The sequence below is a fragment of the Ostrinia nubilalis genome, chromosome Z (genome assembly GCF_963855985.1).
Source record: "Ostrinia nubilalis chromosome Z, ilOstNubi1.1, whole genome shotgun sequence".
NCBI lineage: Eukaryota > Metazoa > Arthropoda > Insecta > Lepidoptera > Crambidae > Ostrinia > Ostrinia nubilalis.
Window position 1 is genome coordinate 5,463,485 of NC_087119.1, and position 21,512 is coordinate 5,484,996.

The window sequence follows — 21,512 nt, forward strand, 5'->3', positions numbered from 1 at the left end:
TGCAAACTTTCTCAATACAATAAAATGTATTTATAAACTCGCACGGTGGTCACACAAGCGTTGACTGGTTGCAACAGCTTCTTACCGCTTTCTGCCGGTTTACTAACCAGATATAACTGGATTTATACACGGTGTTACCTTTTTAATGCGGCTCGTGTTTGTAATTGACTAATGATGGAATAGTGGTGCACATGTTAGACCTTTCACACGGCTCTGAGTCACCGTTCTAAAACAGTCCTTGGTGAATTATTTAATAAATTAATCCGCTAGCTTGCTATTCAGGCTTAATTTAAATAGAATACGGATTCTCCTTATTAAATTAAGTACCTACCTACTTTTGTTTCTGTTGATTCACGTGTGTTTATCGCGATTGGTATTGTATTTTTGGAAAAATACTATTGATTATAAATTTTCGTTTCTTTGTATAGTAATCTTATAGCCTTGACAATCGAATGCATTTCCTAAGCGCCGTTATCAAGCGCCACAGACATTGAGTCAGAGCTGTCGTCTGCTAGATAACTTATCTACAATCTTAAGTTGTAAATTGATTTCCTATGCAATGATAAAATGATAAAACAATTGCGTGAATGTGACGTTAATTTTATCAGATGTTGAACTTGGACAAGGTAATCATTGTTGATGAAGGTAATTATAAGCTTCATAAAGATATCTGTGCCTACGCAAGTACTGGAGCTAAGTAGGGCTAAGTATTATTAGACTTCCTAAGAAACCGAATAAAAGCTTTGCAACAGTCTAAAAGCCATAAATAAAGAAAGTTTTCCTGAATTTCAGAGACCGTAAGCTTAAATTTCGAAACAATAATTGTTAGACTGCAACTGACTTGGCAAGTCACGTTGCTGAAACGAAAGTGCCTAACCAGAACAATATGTAATAAGAAAGTTTATTAAAATAAACAACCTAAGAAAACATACAAAACCTGCATTGTTTAGAGTAAAAAGAAAAACCGTAAAAAGAAAAACCCAGAACTTTTAAGTCTTCAGGCTGAATAGGTAGTTTTTTCACATTGAAACAAACTTTTCTGCACCCTACCATTATAACAATGTATATTTGTTATTTTATAAGAATTCACCTAAATGTTTCCGTAGTTATGTCCGGAAATAGGAAATATATCATCACTTTATAAAAACATTTCACTTTTCAATAAAATAACATTTAAAATAAGTAAGCAGACCTTTGGAAAATAAAGTTAGTAAGCAATAAACGCGGCAAGTTTTTCTTTATTACATTAATTTTTAATATAAAAATGAGACAGAAAATATTGTTATGTTATCTTATGTAAGATAATAATAACGTATGTAGGTAATGGAAAATCTCGGAAAAAATCTCGTAGATAGAATGAAATGCCTCATGAAAAAATAGAGCGAGCAACCCCGACTGTTTATTACTATCGCCCGTATTCATAAACGATGCTTGCTTAAGTGAAGCAGCAAATCGAGCGCACAGCGTTGAAGAGCTCTGTGATTGTTTCATGTGTCATCCTGCGCGTCCACGCGCACTGTGAGACCTCATAGTAATGTTTGTGAATACGGGCGATATGTCTATTCAATATGTACCTATTTGGAAAAAGTTTAATACGATGTTTCATTCATCACCGACGATAAACACCTAGTTTCGAATATAAAGAGAAAGGTACACACACAAGCAACAGCGTAGTAAGTAGCAGTTTGTGTTCGTCAACACTATACCCACTTTGTCAACAAGCACTTGTTTTGAGAAGATCTGTTGTTGCTGTTGATGCAAACAGATTATTACAGAACTGAAAAAAACTGGTTTTCACTAGTTTCTGAAGATCAATGATCATTTTCAGGAATACGAAAGCATTTTTTTAATTACGAAAATGACGTCCATTTCAATTGTTATTGAGCAAATTGAAGTTAAAATAACCGAAATAAAAAGTCCAGTACGAGTAAACTATACAATATGCCGAACTGTTAAAATAAGACTTGAATAGATATAGCATTACTAAAATGCAATAAAGGCAATTTGAAATGGAAAGCAAATTAGACTTGGGCGTAGTACGAGTATGGGCGTAGTGCTTCAATGATTTCCAATAGCATAAATAAAAAGGTCAACCTTACTTTTTCGTAAATTTTCCAGTAATTTATGTAAAATGAGTAAATAAGTCTCGCATTCACAAAAATGCTTACAACCCACATTACCCGTAGAATAATTTGAAATCTAAATGAATATTCAATCGGCTTAATTCGAGTAAGTCATCGTGCCATAATTAAAATTGGTTAAAATAGAATTAGTTTTCTTCTTCTGTTGTGTCGGGCATGAATAATGTACAAATAGATAAGTACGAGTAGGTATTGAAATTTTCTCGAGCAACAGCTGTTTTAAGTTTAACTGACTTTAAATAAGAAGAGAAGTCACCTATGCTTGATGTCAAGGAACTGATCACTCTGTAGCTGTTTTACTAAGTATTCCGGTAATAAAATAATGAAGATTATTATAACCGGAATACTAAATAATAGTACCTATTCCGATAATAAATAGTAGTAATAATACTGATTAATAATTAATCAATAAAAAAATTAATCGTCAGTACTACTCATTGGTACCTATCGCCTTTCATAACAGTCTTGATTGAGCTTACACTTTTTGAACTAATTACGAAAGTAAATGAGTGTTATGTCAAATATTTCCTTTGTATTTTTAATATAATGCATATTATCTTTGATTAATTATTATCGATTGTTATCACTCAGTCTATGCTTATTATAAAATATTATAAGATTCTTTTTAATAGGAATACTTACATGACTCATACGCTTAAACTGAAACTCACTTTTACTCATAGCGCCTGAGAAAATCACTTCCAATTAAAAGTAATTTAGATATGCTTTATAAATAAGCCAATCAATATATACTCGTAACTGTTCCAATAATATATGATTAATTAATCGCTAATGCCCAAGTTTATACATGTCGAAATCTTTTCAGATAACCTAAACAAGCTATGAAACAAAACGCTTATTAAAGAAAACTACAGCAATTGCAATGGTGTGACTTGAATAACTGAGATGATTTGATGGTAGAACATCACCTACTTTGGACCTAATTAATGTATTAATAATTATTCGTGGTTAATTTTATCAGAACTGATGAACTTATTTTATTTAGTACCCTGTGTTTCGTGACTAAACCAAAATTTTAACACCCTTAGCACACCTTTTATAGGAATGACTCTACATAAAACATCGTCACACCTTAATGTACCTAGTTGTAATATGTGATTTTGCATTCAAAGTGTATCTTAACATGCTGTACTTTTAAAATTCCGATCACTGAAATAGTCACAGTATGATAAAGTCGTCAAACTTACGCCACCCTTCGGTTTTTTCCATGGAGGATTACGGAAGATTAAAAGATAGATAGATAACGTTATTTGCTATACTAATGGCATTCTGTAATTAATATAAAATGGAATTAGTAGTAAGTATATTAGCGATATTGGCGGATCAAGTTAGCGTGTAGGCAGACATGAGGGTTAGGGTAGCCAGGTCCAAAAACACAAAAGCCGGACTCTATGTTTTTGTGGGGTGCAATTAGTGTCATGGCTCATGAGTGAGTGGAGTGCTATCATCATCGGTTGCCCAACATCCTGATGCGTGCGCTTGATTGTTATTCTGCGGCAGTCACATACGAGTAAAAAACACAAGCCGGACAGGCCGGACATGACCATAAAAAGCCAAACATGTCCGGCTAAAGCCGGACACCTGGCAACCCTAGGCGCGGTGTTCAGTGTTCAGTCTTTGGTCCACTCTGATTACAGTTTATCATGAAAGCTTCAAGTAATGTTGACACTCCCATTAGGGGCGCATGTGTGAACAGTGGCGTGAATAACTACAGAAAATGGCAGTGTAGGTAAGGTTTCTTAGCTGAAGCTATCTGTCTACCCGTGTAAATGGGTACGGGAAAACCTTTGTTCGTAATTTAGTATTTCATTCAATTGACAGTATGTAAATGACACAGTTCAAAGTCTATCTCACAATTACAATGAAAAACTCAATTCCTCCAAACATCAATAACAAAAATTATGCTAATTCACGTCTTGAAGGCACATGCCAGCTTGAACGACTTACGGTGTAAGATTTTGGCATTTTAGGAGGTTTACCATAATCGTGAAGCGGCGCGTTAGGTATTCGATATACCTAAGACGGCACATTGAGGTTCACTGTAATCTTCTTAAGTAGTTGTAATAAAAGCGTTTTTACAAAGAACACGTATATTTGAAGTGTTGTTGTCTCTACATCACGCACGTGGCACACAACACACTAGATTGGAAAATGCAACTCTATCATTGAAAAACAACGTGACCGCTGATAAGGAAAATTTAACAATGCAGTTACCGATCAAACCGAATCGGGTATCTCAAGTGCCTGGTGATAATACCAAATTCACACTCAACTTATGAAAACATGGTCCCTTGTACACTTTCGCGCCATGAAATCAGGCTTAGTAATAAATTCGAAACCATTTTTACCAACTTAGTCACCAACTACCGTGACATGGCTCTTCTTTACGGACAAAGCAAACAATTCGCATTAAAATTTAGTCAATGTAAGAAAAAAATTAGGCTTCTCATTTTTTACAAGTTTTATGTTTGATTGAAACGGCTCTACCTTTTAAATACTTGCATTTATTCAGGAAATTACACAGCAAATGTGACGGATTCTTTTGTTGGCTTAAATGTTTGGATGTCACATCTGGGAGGACGGTTGTTCCTCCGCCAAGTTGAGTAGGTATCATTTCTTGCAATAAGTTACGTTTGACACTTAAGTACCTAGGTAGTACTCTGTGGTTTAAAAACTTCCAACTGTAGTAAAGTACGTGCGAAAAACTAATTATTACAAAGCAAAATCAAGGTCACGTTATCTTATCGACACGGTGCGTGCCGCGATATAATCGATGGTGCTGTAACATAACTGTTGGACGCACTGGGCCCCGATCGCGCTAAAAATTTTCAGCTGCAACACGACTGGACTACGAACGAAAATCAGTTAGACAAATCCATATCGCGGTATCGTTTTGACAGCTTGTTCCAACGTATCTGAAACGTAAACGGAATGTAGGTACCTGCGCTTTTGTAAAAGCTGACAGAAAGCTACTTTTTCTCAAACTTCACGAACATTTGCTGTTTTTAATCATTAGCTTAGAAAATAAGGTTTTCGGATTTTTTATGGAAAGTGCATAAATCCTCCATCTTTGTTCGTGTATGAACTTTACCGCGATACCGAATCGCACAATAGCTGGAATGAAAATGGAACGCGACTGGGGCTGGACTGGGCCCTGGTCTTATGGTACGATAGCCCGACGTAATATTAATCATAGTTCTTATAAGCCCCATGCAATTTTTTCATTTGGGAGAGTTTTGTGTCCCTTTTTGTGTATGATCCCTGGTTGTAGAGCCCCCGAAACTAGTAAGATTTTTCGATCTATACAGGTACTAAAACTTCAGTAGCGACAAAAACATAAATATGTGAGTCCATAGATGTTTGTTGCAAAAGAGCACCTGTTAAAACTATGTACATAATATGCCACAATATTATGTGGTAAAATTACTTTAGGACTTGTACTAAATAAACTATGTGATCAAAATTATGCGTTTATTTATGTCTACCATCTGTTGCTGATCAGGCAGCGACGTTAATTACCGTCCAACTTAAGTTGTGTCCATGTTAGAGTTAATTAAAGACTGTCGAACTTAAATTGTAACAATGTTATGTTACATGTGTTAACAAAAGCTATAACGCACCACAGATTACGTTTCCGCTGTGCTAAGCTATAAATAGATTGCCAGTATCATGGTTTTTGCTATACAATGTCAACGAGGTATTTTATTTTATTTTTATCTTGATTGATGTCGGCGTTTGTAATCAAGATGAGTCTAACCGAATATTTTGGGATAGTGACAAAGTTTTCATGGTAAATTAGTCATTATTTATAGGATTTATAAAAGGTTTTATTGCTACAATCTACGTTCTTTTTAGTACATTTCACTTGATGGCTGGATAGTGCTAGTACTTTTCCAGCGAAGTCCCAAAGCTGTTTTTTTATGTGACAGGAGGCAAACTATCAGACGGATCACCTGATGGTAAGTGATTACCGTCGCCCATAGACATAGACACCCGCAGACCCAGGGGCGTTACATGTGCGTTGCCGGCCTTTAAGGAAATAGACAAATATCATAACCATATCGATGTATACGATAAGGGACTTTACTGCCTGTGTAAATACATAAAAGGCTTCAACTTAAATATACATAATTATATCCTATCTGTACGTCGATATTGCCAATAAACCGATTCTGTAAATGAAAATCGTCACATTTATTAACACGTATTTATTTAAACAACCAATAAGCGTACAGTCGCGATCACGAGCGTTAAGCACTAAATATAGCGTCGTTGATTATCTTTGTTTCTCGATATTTACTAGTACATATAGTTTATAGATTTCATATTAGGAAAAAAAGTTATGTAGCTTTAGAAACTACGTTTTTTCCCGTGACTCTACATGCGTGCATATTGTCATAAAAGTAACAGGTAACATTTTTTGGTCAGGAATTTGTTTCCTATAAGATTTTCTGTTAATATCATCAAATTCGATTTTCCGATTCCGTTTTAGGATCTTCGCAGAAACAACTCTGAATTAAAAAACAACTATTTCTGAAAATAATATGGTGCACTATATTATTTTGTATCAGAAATTAATAAATGGTTTTCTATCATACAAAAAAAACGTAAAAGAATAGTACCTACAGTCAACAGCACATCAGACTAAATCCTTTTGTTGCAAAATAGCTCCTTTTACGAAGACATTAAATGCCCCAGTGTTTAGCTTAAGGTGCTGCTGTACAACCAACCTTAAAATAATAGCACAGAATATGAGCAAGATACCCACTTAACATAATTTGAGCGCGGTAATGAACGCGAATGCCCGATAGGTACATTTGCTTTGTCTTTTTTGAGACGTTCAAACATTAGGATGACTCTTAGTTTTTTAATGAATAGCTAAAATACTTCACGTTATACCTAATGGGATGGTAGGTTGTTTTGTTTCTACGAACGATGACTATTTTAGTTTTTAAGTCTACAAAAAGGCACACAACTTATACTTAGTTTCAATACAGCTCTATTGATTGACGTATTTTTTTGCAAATACATATTTGTTATTTATGGAGTCATACAGAATTGAAGAGTTAGTCTCCTAATAGACAAACAGACTGCCAGTGTTTGGTCACGAGGAGCCACGGCCTCATTAGTATTTGAAGTGCAACCAAAACAATGGGCTGTGAAAGTAGCGTGTAGGTGATCCGCAAATGCCACCCACCGAGATGTAGGTGCTAACTATTGAATAAGCCACCAGTTACAAATCAGCACTCCAGTCATAATAAAAACATGTTGCCAAACACCAAATCCCAACAGCAATAACAAATTAACGGAAGAGTCCTTGATAAAGCTGCTAAAAATTCCTCAGAAGCAGTTCAAACCCTTACAAAAGTGTTCCAAAAAAACCTGTTTCTGGAAAAATCGAAAGCCCATTGTTATAGATAACGAGGCCGTGATTTCTCAGGTAACAGCGAATACAAAAGACAAAACAACCTATGCTCGCTGTCTGGCTCCGTCGGACACACAGACACTACGGTCGTCGACTGTTTTTTGCAACGGTATTTAGGCAGCGATGGCGCCACGCAACTCGCAGCATTATTGGGTCTAATAAAAGCCCAATTGAAATGGACACATTATTACAAAAAAGGAACCCCTTTGTGTCATCTGAACTTGTCGAGACAGGTCGACAAGTCGCGCCCAGCGGCCAGCAACGAAATTCTTTTATGAATCGTGCATGGATGCCGATCTATTCATCAACGGCGCAGAGAACAGGCTCTAGCGGGAGCTCGGAGCCCTTGAATGGGTGTTTTGTGAATCTCAAGGAATGAAAAGGGGAGCGCCGAGACATGAGAAACGGCATTCGGGTATGCGTGCGGGGTGAGGCGCGGGGCGGGCGCGGCAGCCGGCGCGACGCGGCGAGCGAAGCGCGGCCACAGTATATTTTAAGTGGACAGTTATTCAGTTTCGACAGTGTCCTTGAAATTACCCTGAACCGTTCGGTAGCAAAGCACGCAATAGGAATACTCTCTACTATCCCTTTTGACCATGTTTTTCAACATGTTTTTGTCGAAGAGATAATGCTTTTGAACGCTACAATACTTTCCAAGTCTGCCTGCCTAATTTTTAATCGCAAACTAGAAGGTAGTTATCGAGGGTAATTAGGTGTTTTCTGATTGTGGAGCTGATAAATTCGTGGCTTTTCGCACCCTTCTGAATGTTATGCATGTGACTGAGGCATTTGCATTATGTTTTTTAATCTATACTGATGTTACATCATTGTCGCTTCAGCCGTAATATGTTCGTATGAATACGTTTGTAATACTGCTTACTTAATTATTCTGTGGCGCGGCAGTGGAAATTTCCATTGCCTAAGCGCCTTGCTCGTATAACTTGTACCAACGCTAAATGACGGCATCGCATTGCAATACCATCCGTATTACAGCAGCGATAAAAGTGACGGCGCCCGCACGCGCTTGTTGGCTGAATTACAAGCCGACGAGTGAGCGAAGCTATCCGCGGTCGCGACCGCCTCCTCTACACTCCTCGCACCGATTTGGAGGCCGCACAATGCGCGCGCGCACGTTACAAGCGCGCTTCAGTAAGCTAAGGCCAAAATCTCTACAAGGGCGACTCGCTGAACTTTACATCACAACAATAATGTAGGCTTAATTTTCGCAACTTTCTAAGACCTTGATTAGACAAGCAAGTTTGTACTACTAACTAATTTTAGATGGAAGTGACATTGAAAAGTATGAAGATTAACCACTTCTACATAGACTATTTATATCAGCCATAATCAAACACGATATTGAGTCATCATAATTAATCAACTGAATTTTGACGCTGATTGTACATTGTAGGTACTTGTTTAATTTTAGTGTGCGTTCAGTTATCCTCATATAAAATTTCCTATGCATAGAGGAAACTTGGTCCTATTAATTATTATTTGAACGATGTGAGCGATCAGCGTGATCAGCATTGTTCGCGGATAGATTTCATTGGAAGCAATAGCCATTGTCGTGAAAAGTGTACGTAGGGTCGCCTTACACTGACCGGACAATGCGCACATGACACCGGGAAGTGTAAACAGACACGTGAATTTTACATTATTTATAACAACATGTGCATCTGACAATGCACGAAGAAATGGTTACGCCGTGCGTGACCGACTTGCGATGCATTCAAGTTATAATAATATTATTGAAGTTTATGCGTTGAACACAAATAATTCTATATCTTTTGTTTCGCTAATGCGCCTATTCTTATTGCTAAGGCACAACCTGTCAGGTTGAGGAGACATGTATTGTTTCTAATCCCGGGTAAGAGGCTTTTATCACCCACATGTATGGAAAGATCTTTTGTCAAGACAAAAAATAGGCTACTTATTTGCATGACCTTTCTTATTGCTAAAAGTTTCATGAAGAGTGGTGTTAAATCGGGCAAGATATTCAAGACGCTCTGGACCATCCCCGGAGAGACACATATCCTAAAATAATGGATAGTCCGAATACTCAAGTAAGAGTAGCATATTATTATCCCCGAAGATTGTTTGAAAAACCGTTCAAAATTACAACGACATCAAGTAACCAAACTTATGTTTCGCCGCAATGTTATGAATTCTGTCATGAAAAGTTATTGAAGACGTGTCCACACGAAGCGTATTTTAAAATGAGATAACGTGATCGCGACATGAGATATTGATTAATATGAACACGTAAAATGCGTAAAGGATTCAAAACCTTTTACACAATATTTATACACCAGTCACAAAAGTTTGGAGCTCAATATGCTAGCTGAATAGGTATGAATTGGTACTCCCGTTGTGTTGTGTCCCGCAGCCAAGGAGGCAACAGTGATAAGGAATGAAAGTCTACATATAATAGTCATTGTAAAATTGTAATGCAAAAAAGGTAAATATCCTCACTATTGTGACTCTACCAAAGTATAACAGCGATGCACGATATACTTTTATGATAAGACCAAAGCCTTTTCCAGGACGGTTTCCAAGCTATTTTGGACTAAGGAATACCTGCTAGACCTACCTAACCACCTACTTCCGACATACTCATAGGAAATGTCTCGGTGAACGCGTCTAAATACGGTTTGTTCGAGCGACTTTTGCACGACCTACGCTGTGGAATCAAATTACATCTGAGACTCAGGTTGATTCAAGCCTGGATCGTCTGACTAAACTACTTAGGCCGAGTTGCACCACCTAACTTTGACCGTAACTATAACGATAACCAATGTATTTTGTATGGAGTTTGACAGATTTTTGACGTTTGTTTAAAGTCAAAGTAAGATAGTACAACTCAGCCTTAGTCTCGGAACTAAGTTATTACTGAAGCAAGCAGAAGTTGCTTGAGAGGTTTATGAGGATGAGGAGGAGGATATCGCTATCAATGAATGGAAAACTACTTGACTAAACATGAGAAGGGGCATTTAAGATGCACCGCAACTTTGCGAATATCATTTCCACACATGAATTTCATTGTCATTGACGTAGGTATTTATTAACTATTCATTTCTGAATTATAATACAGACAGACAGTATAAGCGCTTGATACATTGCATCAATAAAATGCTCTTTATCCTACCCTATGTACTGAAAATTAAGCCAGGTCCAGACGAGTATAATGTGTAATGTAAGATTACGTGTAATGTAACGTGTGAATGGCATGCTACGAGCATTACACGTAAAGTGCTGCCCATGATATTTCGTCTAGACCCGGCTTTAGGTTTAAACTTTTTCTCAAATAGATCACACAGTCAAGTCTGTTATATACGCGGCTGAATCTAAGAAAATAAAAAGAACTGGAATACGATTCCATTACATTACACGATGCATTCAATTACGCGTTACACCCGTCTAGACCTGGCTTTAGGTTTAAACTTTTTCTCAAATTGATCACACAGTCAACTCTGTTATATACGCGACTGAATCTAAGAAAATAAATAAAAAAAACTGGAATACGAATAGATGTCTGTGAGCTGAAGTTACTATGGCATTAACAAGGCGGCTCATTTGGGTTCTATTCAGTGATATCAAACCCAAAGCTTGCCATAGACTGGATCTGAATTAATTTTGGTAATGATGGTATTCCGATCTGAGATTATAAGGTTCATTTTCGCGACAGGAAAAGGCAGTTGTAAAAGCCCGTACCAATTGAACACTTAAATTAATGTCGGAAATTTTCAGGCCAAGAAATTGGTTAGTTGATACCATCGGTCAATTGACATAGCTTTTTGCGCTACCAATAGTCTATGCAATTGCCCAATAGTTTTTGTGTAAAGGAACATAATAATTATGACGTCACTGGTTTTAAATCAATTCGATTAAAGCTTTCAATGCAGCTGTAGACCTAATTTTACAGTTAATTCGAAATTGGTCAAGTTTTCAGGATTAAAACGAAATGTTCTCATGGAACTTTTAGTTGAGGAATTTTGGTTGTTTTCAACCGACTTCAAAAAAGGAGGAGGTTCTCAATTCGACCCGTATGTTTTTTTTTTTTTTCTATGTTTGTTACGCGATAACTCCGCCAATTATGAACCGATTTGAACAAATCTTTTTTCAGCGTATAGGTAATACCTCAAGGGTCCCATTTAAATTTAATAATAAAAAAAACAACCCCCAAGGGTGGAAAATTGGGGATGAACTTTTTTATACGCAATATCTCCGCCGATTATAAACCAATTAGAACGATTACTTTTTTGTTGAATAGGTATTATCAAAAGGGTGGTTTCATGCGAATTTGAAGAAAATATTTCACCCCCAAGGGTGGAAAATTGGGGATGAACTTTTTTATACGCAATATCTCCGCCGATTATGAACCAATTTGAACGATTATTTTTTTGTTGAATAGGTATTATCAAAAGGGTGGTTTCATGCGAATTTGAAGAAAATATTTCACCCCCAAGGGTGGAAAATTGGGGATGAACTTTTTTATAATATACATTAAGAATATGGTCTCAATGTACTGCCTACCTTCAGTGGTAACATCAAGGTAATAATTAGTTAACTATTATTCTACTTTTTAGTGTAGGTTTTTTGGAGTCGGTTTCATTTTTTTTAATAAAATTTAACTTATTTTATGAAATCAAATTGAGCTATTTACAAGAACATTGCTGATATTGGTTCAGCCAACAACCGAATAGTAAAGAGTTAAAAAAGTTAGTTTATAATTATGGTATCCTGTTATGGACGTTTTTAGGACGGCATTGAGTTGGTATTCGATTGCTTGTTGTGTCTATTAACAAAACAAACAACTGGATAGTAAATAATAACAAAGGAGAAAACACGAACGAAATGGAAAGTAGGTATGAAACTTCATCCAGTGTCTCGGATATTGGGGTAGTAAAGATTTTATGAGTTTACGCTCTACATACCGCTTCAGGTTTGGCGTGTGCTGTATAGTATTAGAATTTATCAAAATTACATTTACTTTTCTAGCGTTCTAAAGTAGCTATAGTATAGACGCTACCTTTAATTTTTCTACTCCTACTAGGTGGACTGACGATCTGGTAAAGGTCGCGGGAAGAACTTGGATGCGGGCAGCGCAGGACCGTTCATTATGGAAAACGATAGCAATTTAAAGTTACTTTATTTATATTGGTTTTCACTTGTGCTGTGGCACCACTCGTGTCCACCTTAATTTTCTAATGGAAAGCTATCTTACGGTCCATGTGGACTCCGTCTATTTCCGGAATAAGGAAAAGGTGTAAAATTAAATTAATATCGCTTGGAGATACTACGGAAAGAAGCTTTCTTGAGTTATTTTCAGAATATCAATAGAATCCGTAATTTTATGAAAAATATAGCACAATTCTTGTGGTACAAAAGTAAGTCGCGAGTATTTCAAGATTCTACCACCTCTATCTTCCACTACCAGACAGTTTTATCTTTAGGTATATTACCACCTTTATTACTCAAAGTTACTGGGTTCTTTCGAAAAAATATGATATAACTGACGTGTACATAACATCACAACATTGAGTAGGGACAATAGAAACGCAATTCACTCAAATAATGTATAGCGAGGCGAGGGTAGCCTTCGGTGCTGACCGATTTGCTTGCCAAAAGTATCTAGTGATCAGAGAATAATGTACTACTTGGTCTAGTAATTATTCTTCCTAGACTTATTCTCAAGGTAATGCTCCCGTTTTCTGTTTTGTTTCATTAATCACCATCATTGTTGTTTTTTTGATAAAATTGAGTCTAAAGGAAGATGGATGTACTTGTAAAGTACTGAGTATTTTGCAAATAATGCATAGGTACCTGGAATGCTTATTAATTCATAAGGCGTAGTAAGTGAGCATTATATATCAGTGAAAGAATTATATAAATCGGACCACTGTTACAAGAGATTACTCCTTACAAACGAAATCCTTCCTCTTAACTAAGTGAAAATCGTGTCAAAATCTCTACTTACTGAGTTTCTTTCTAAGTTCTAAAGATAGACAGACAATACGGCAGACAGACGCGTCCAGTTACTCATTTATATAAGAAGGTTAGATACAAAAGCCTCGTGGAGATCTATAGAAATGTATGTACAGTATCAGTTATTATTGACTGAGAGTTCGAATATTGATTCCCAATTAACTTTTTGATTAAGGGCAATCACTTCAATCAGATTTCAAGTGATTCGAGAAATGAGTGGAGCCAGCGTCTTAATGTTTCTTAATTGAGTGCAATTAGTATGTACAGTATGTGACAGTTTATAAGGGTAGTTGGAGAACTTGGAATGCAATTTCTGAAAAATAGTTGTTGCAAATATTCTTTCGTGGCTAGCGTCCATTTCAGCCATTGGATATCAATATTATGTTTTTTTATACCTACTGATTTTGTTGTATGAAGATAATGTTCAATCAAATACGAGTAAGAGAAAACAAGTTCTCCTTTCTAGCTCGAATTTTGATTGAACAAGTAGGAATAGAATTCAATTTGGCGACCCTTCTGAAAGGAGTGGTCCCATGTTCCTGATAGGCTATTCTACCATGTAATTAGGGTTTCTGATTTCTCGACCTATTTTTTTTCTCGAGTTTCGGGAATTCTCGAGGCCAAAGTCTCGAGTTTTCTCGGGTCTCGAGTCTTTTAATTAAAATTGTTGAAATCGGTTGAAATTTGATAAAAACACAGGTTTTCTTATCTAACATACAAAAAAACTAAAACCCAACTACGTAAAAATGAACTGAAAAGATAGAAACAAGACAGAGATAGATAGATAGATAGATAAAAACGTTTATTTGCATAACAGAAACACACATTACAAACAGAAAGTACCAAAAGTAGGACAAAATAGTACCCTCAGGACAATATGACATGGTATGGTAAGACAGAAATAAAAAGAAAAAAAAATCATTATGACATACAATATAGGTACACACTTTATACAGAAATGTGTGTCGCAGCAATGCAAAACGGCAATAGCTCAGTAATTGGTTTACTTAAAAGCAAACCACTGATTTTCAGCTATAGCCTAAGGACGAAAGAACGCGCGTAACACGTCAACGTGACGGTTGGGATGTGGCGAGTTTAAGTACATAAATATAACTAAATAGATTAAGATATTTATGATAAAGAGGAAAGGAGAAAATACACTGATAAAAATAATATAAAAATAAAAATTATGCAAATTATGCCAGGGTTCAACAAAACAACCACGCATGAAACCACTGGACCAGATCAGAAACCACTACCAAGGCGCAATCAGGTTACAGGTTTTTGCGACTCCAATAATGCAGATTTAAGCAGAGTCTTAAATGCATGCTTTGATTTGGCTGCTCTTATTGGAGGTGGTATATTGTTCCAACACTTAGTAGCCTGGTAGCGGAAACTGCCTGTGAAACCTACAGTTCTGTGCTTGTGCATCGCTAGGGGTACACGGGCAGATCTGGGCAGACCAGGCCCGTAACGCCTATGGAAATCAGAAAACCTCAGTTTAGCATGCAGGTACTCGGGACTTTCTAGCGAAACGAGATCGAACATAAGGGTGGCCATATGTAGCCTTCTGCGGGATTCCATATTCAGCATGGACGCACTATTTAGAAACGGTGATACATGTGTTCGTGGAGGTATATTAAAGCAAAAACGGGCACATGCGTTTTGCACACGTTGTATCATGCGTTTCGTTTTACTCAAGAGGCGTGGCCCGTACACGAGGTCACCATAATTAAGTCGTGACAATACCAGCGATTCGCAGAGTACGATACGCGACTTTTCGGACAAAAGATTACGGACCTTGTATAAAATCTTAAGTCGATAGAAACAGCTTCTGACGAGACCCAGCACATGGCTCTCGAAGCGCAACCCGACTGCGTGACGCAAAGGAGTGGTAATGTGTCTAACAGCCTATGTATGTATGTTTTTGAAGCACTATAGAGACCAAACTCTTATTCTTTTCTTTTTTTTTTTATTCTTTTTTTTCTTATTCTTTTTTTTTTACTATGCATGGGTCAATAAAAAAAAAATGTAATAATCACACACTAGCTTGCTGGTGAGATAAGCTGAACTGTATTAACTATTGTAACATCTACCTTGTTGTATTACCTTGTCTCGGTGAATAAATGATCTTTTATCTTTTTTTATCTTTTATGTCGACTTTAATAATTCGCACGTCAATCGATTTCTCTTAGCCCGGTGAGTGTCACTAAAAACATGACGTTAGTAAAAATTCAATAAGGCGACTAGGACGCCGATTTTTGTCGCCATAATATGTATTAAAAAATATCTCAAAACCTATTGAGTGGGGTATCAATAAAGGGTTTTTAAATAGCTTGCAAAATGTATGGCTCTTTAACTAAAAGATTAAAATATATTATTGAAAAAAAAAACCCAACTGGGTAAAAATGAACTGAAAAGATAGAAATAAGACAAAGTGCTCACAAATGCAGTCGGAGACATCAATGACTATTTTTTTTTGCTGGTGATAAGTAGTTGGGGATAAGTTGTGTGGTGACGGCAGAATAGAATACATTTTTGTCACCAACCCCTACTCTTCCCGCGGAGGAGGCTCATAGTCCAGCAGTGGACTGTAAAGGGCTGTTGATGATGATGGTAAGTGTTTGATGCCTCCAACTACATTTGTGAACACTTTGTCTTATTTCTATCTTTTCAGTTCATTTTTACCCAGTTGGGTTTTTTTTTTTCAATAATATATTTTAATCTTTTAGTTAAAGAGCCATACATTTTGCAAGCTATTTAAAAACCCTTTATTGATACCCCACTCAATAGGTTTTGAGATATTTTTTAATACATATTATGGCGACAAAAATCGGCGTCCTAGTCGCCTTATTGAATTTTTACTAACGTCATGTTTTTAGTGACACTCACCGGGCTAAGAGAAATCGATTGACGTGCGAATTATTAAAGTCGACATAAAAGATAAAAAAAGATAAAAGATCATTTATTCACCGAGACAAGGTAATACAACAAGGTAGATGTTACAATAGTTAATACAGTTCAGCTTATCTCACCAGCAAGCTAGTGTGTGATTATTACATTTTTTTTTTATTGACCCATGCATAGTAAAAAAAAAAGAATAAGAAAAAAAAGAATAAAAAAAAAAAGAAAAGAATAAGAGTTTGGTCTCTATAGTGCTTCAAAAACATACATACATAGGCTGTTAGACACATTACCACTCCTTTGCGTCACGCAGTCGGGTAAAAAAGGAAAGACTAGACCAGTCTAAAAGCAACGATAACCTATTAAATAATTAAAAACTTACTTTTGTATAAGAAAATAGGCTTTCAAGAATATTAAAAGCTTCAAATTCGAAACTCGAGAATTCTCGAGCTCCGGTAATTTTTTTCTCGTCTCGAATGAAGCCAAATTTCTCGAGTTTTCTCGAGTTCGAGAAAGCTCGAGCAGAAACCCTACATGTAATGCAAATACATAATTAATGTATGGTAATCCTTCGCAACTCGATCCGTATTTGTCTGTTCTGTATATTAACTATGTGTTGCAAAATAGCAGACTGCCAAGAATAAATACAATTTTTACTGTATTTGTTACCATTATAACACTGTCCACTGAATACATGATATACATTATGTTCCGAATCATTTTACATGTTTGTTACTGAAGCTGTAGCTTAAATTAAAACGATTTGTACCTGCCTATAAAATATTTTATTTTATTTTTTAAATTGCTTTCTGGTTACCTGCAATTAGTCTCATTCTATTTAATTACTAAAACTATGCATTAAATTAATTTAATTGAAGTACTTTATAGGAAGTAGTAGTGTGTAGCCCAAATAACGTTCTAGAATAAGAGAAGTTATTATGTTATGAACTTTAATTACACTTCTTTCAGTAGTTTTTAGTGATTACAAAATTGAATTTTCAGTCATCTACATGGGAATATAATGTTAACAGTTTAACCAGCACATAGACCTACCTACAAAATAGGGAGGTAGGTATTGTGTCACAGATGTAAAGTAATGAAACATGCAGTTCAGTTTTCTGCTGAAAACACTTGACTATGTCTTGTTACCAAATATAAATGAATATTTTTTAACAACGGCTTTATTTAGTCGCCTGATTCATATCTTAAGGACATTAAGAAATTACTGGTGTGGTGTTTTGTCCACAGCTTATTTCAGCAAATGGGCCATGTCCTGTGCTGTATAATGCAGTCTGCCCACGTAGAAATAAAGTGATACGGAACTGTAGCTATTATGTATTCAGTTAAGGGGTTAAATGAGATGCATAGCACTTTAATACTAGGTAAGTATTAAGAGGATGAGTTCAAGATGCAAGTACATTCTGAAGGGGAATTGAAAATAGATTCTGAAAGTTCATTATCTCGTGAAAACTATTTTCTGCTTAGATTTCTGGGAATACAAAGTATTTGTAAATAAATAGACTATTGTGCGTTAAATTCTAATTTATATAGTTGCGGCAAATAGAGGTAGTTTATTAAATAGCTATTGTATTAAAAGAAATGTTTTACCTTTCACCTTTTTACAACTGGTTTGAAAACCAACTATGTATAAGCGATATAGCAATAGGTATGTGTGCGTTATCTAGTAAGTATTATGAATTTATTATATTCAGGGTAGTCATTGAGGGTGGTGCAATAAAGATTTGAGTTAAATACCCACAAATGCAGTAAGGGCTGAGAAAAATTTAATATTGCATTATATCGTACTGAAATTAAGGAAAATATTGTTTGGTTTAATAATATTGTCTGAAACTGCCCAACAAGAGTTAAATGATAAGCTGCGGAGGCGTGTAGGGTCGCGGTCACAAACATGTTTTGGCCCAAGACACGCGTAGGCGGTTTCAGGCACTCGCTCAGCAATTTAATTGAACGCACCAATTGACTGTAAAAAGTGTTGCTTTAAATGATGCAATCATTACAATACTAATTACGCATACGAACTTCAGCCGCTTCGGAACTGCTCAAGGAAAATACTTTTCCGTTAAGTGACGTCAACAATACTCGGGGAAATAATGAATAAACTGTAACAACTCTTCAGGCCGATTTGGCTGACCGAGACAACTTTTGATTGAGGTCACGCGTTTTGCACACGAGGTGAGATTCTTTGAAAGTAGAGAAAATCATACAAACACTGTAAATAACTCGAGGAGAATTAAAATTATGATGAAAACGAGTTTCATTTTATGTGAACACGTTCTAATTCTCAGCGCAGTTTACGTCCACTTTCAAACTGAATTATCGCAAAGCATTCATTTCAAGTACGACCCGATCCACAAGAATCGTAAAAAAAACAAACACATAAAAAATAAATAAAATTCGCCAATAGGTAAAACAAATGAAGATAAACAAAAAAGAAACTCACCTTAAACACCGCCGGGGCTAACGGTATCGCAGCTTGATTGTGAAGATGTTTTTTCGACATTTTCGCTCCTTATCTGCTCCACGTCTATTGAAAATTTGTCGAAATCGTCACAAAGAAAAAAAACTAGGTAAATATCTCTAAAAATTTAGAAAACAATTCCAAACAAAATTATTCTGAAAGCGAATTGCGCTCCGCAAATCGCCGTCTAAAATTGCAGTTAAACTTTTTCGGCGTGCGAAAAGATGTTTCGGTGACCGCGTCCAATCGTGAACGTTTCGTTGTGTTCGAGAGGTTGACTGAGTTGTGTTTTTATAGTGTTTTTTGGTGAAAAAAAAGTTGGCGATTTAAATTAGGAAGACGCGTTGCCAAGAGTACGTCGCTCCACGGTTGCGGTCAAGTCGGCAATGAGCGGGTGGGGCGAGCGCGTTCACGAGTTTCACGACATCGGAGCGCGCGGAGTCGGGCCGGTGTGGTGCGCCCGCTGTATGGCGCGCGCCGTGACGTGGGCTTGGAACCGAATCGGCGGCGCGGCGAGACGCGTGGCGCCGCCACAGCGCCGCGGTGCTCCTACGCCAAGGGACGCCCTAAATCACTTTCGAACACCACTTCGTAGACCATACATCACCAGGACTATTGACATAACTTTTGGCTACCGTAAATTAGGCTTTGACTTTTCAAGGTTCAGGACTCATCAAATTGGTAAATCAGGGGCGATGAGCTAAGTTTTGTCAGCTTAACTGTCAAGTTTATTTAGTAAATCTATCTAGAACCGATTTCCAAACATACTTAGGTAAGTAATACCTAATTATTACTAGTTATGAGTAGCTGAGTGGACTTTGCCCAATGAGTTTTTAATTTTCCGCTTATTGTCATGGTTTCAAAACTTTTCATAACTTTGATGGCCCCACACGCAAGAACTTGATGATACTCGTAGTTCTTCGTATGAAAAACAAATTAACCCGTACCAATATTATCTTAAAAGCAAACCCTACATTTAGAAAAAACAATTCGGGATATTAAAAAATAATGTTTTATTAACTTTAGTACAAAATGTTCATCGATAAACAGACCTTAAGTAATCGAAGTTTGGCTACAATTCTAGTAAAATAGCCTTTCTAATTATGAGAACTTCTAATACCGTTTTTAGAGACAAATCTTTTATCTCGCTCGGACATTCCAAGAATCGGTCGTCATGAATATTGACATGCTCTTCGTGTGACTCGTGACGACACTGTAATGTACAAATACAGACAATGTGACATACCTACCTAGGTATGTAGGTAGATACTTTCATTGCAAATAAAGGGAATATTTCTGATATTACTTTTCAGATGAATAAGATGCATCGTTTCTGATATGACTTATCACTGAGGATCGAATGATTAATAACTTACACAATTTTATCTCGCTTCATAGCTTTTAGTCATCGCAAATTACCAAGAAAAAAAATCAGATCAACGAAAATAATAATATACTGAAAAAGATCCATTTATCTGTAAAAATATTTCTTCAGCTTTATCTACGAATTGTTTCAGAAAACTGTATCAACCTTTTTCTTTTTTCTTTAGACGCCTGCAAAATAAAGCGACTCTATAACAGCGGTTAAAACTCAATTATCCATGATTGTATCAATATGTAGCATAAAACAAATTAACAACTTATTTTAGGCGTTAGATCATCAGCCAACTGCTGTATACTTATGTCTCCCCCATATTCTTAACTATGATTTTTGACTACTTCAATGTACCTACTTAGTGCTTTTCAGATAATGTTCGTTCATGCCTATGGTTTCCAATCTCCATGTTTTCTTTGACTTTTCCAAACTTTATGAGACTTGGGAGCTCTTCCCATCTTGAACCCCTTGAACCCAGAAAAACTTCAATTCAAAAGAATCCTATCTAGCTAGCTCAACGAAGCTATAAATTACCATCGATCCCGTGCCTACATGTTGAGCATACAACATAATAATCACGACAAAACACGTGCAGTGTTCTTTGCCAAAAATGATGACGTCTGCGTGCCATAGGAAAACTTAAACAGCACTGGGAAACTGAAAGTGAGAAAATGCCATCTATTTTGGCTGCCTTAAGATGTGATGGATGAAGGGAATCTATTAAAAATTCGTTCTTCTACTTCATTTGGAGTCAAGTCACTCCTTCCTTTGTAGTCTCTAAAAGACATCTCGATCTACACACAAGATAGAGTATCAAAATAAATCAAGAGTACATCTATTAGATACGTAGATAGTAAAGGTGTAGGGTAGGTAAGTCTGATCAAACAAGGAAATATCTAACAGTGACCATAATTACTTATACATTCACTGCTTGCTGCTGTCTTTCCCGAATAGGTTACTACTTATAATCCGGGCCTCTTCAAGACGAGAGCGAATGGTACATACAGGGCAGGTTGTACCATCCTAGACTGCATCTCACTTAACATCAGGTGTGATGCAGTCAAATAAAAAAATATATTTGTAAGAAACTGAGTTAGCTACCTACACGCTCGCTCACCAAAAGCTACATTGAGTACCTACACTACCTACTTAATTATGTAGTTAGACGACAAGCAGCAA

The 21,512-nt window shown here is 36.4% G+C and overlaps 1 protein-coding gene across 1 annotated transcript in view; it reads right to left on the reverse strand.

Annotated features, from left to right (window-relative positions):
* LOC135086689 (proton-coupled amino acid transporter-like protein pathetic) overlaps positions 1 to 19,409 on the reverse strand; it is a 46,198-nt gene extending 26,789 nt beyond the window's left edge. Inside the window, exon 1 of the mRNA XM_063981465.1 lies at positions 18,941 to 19,409. Coding sequence (XP_063837535.1) covers positions 18,941 to 19,000 — 60 coding nt within the window. The 5' untranslated portion in view covers positions 19,001 to 19,409. The remainder of the gene's footprint in view (positions 1 to 18,940) is intronic.
* Between the last annotated feature and the right edge of the window lie 2,103 nt (positions 19,410 to 21,512).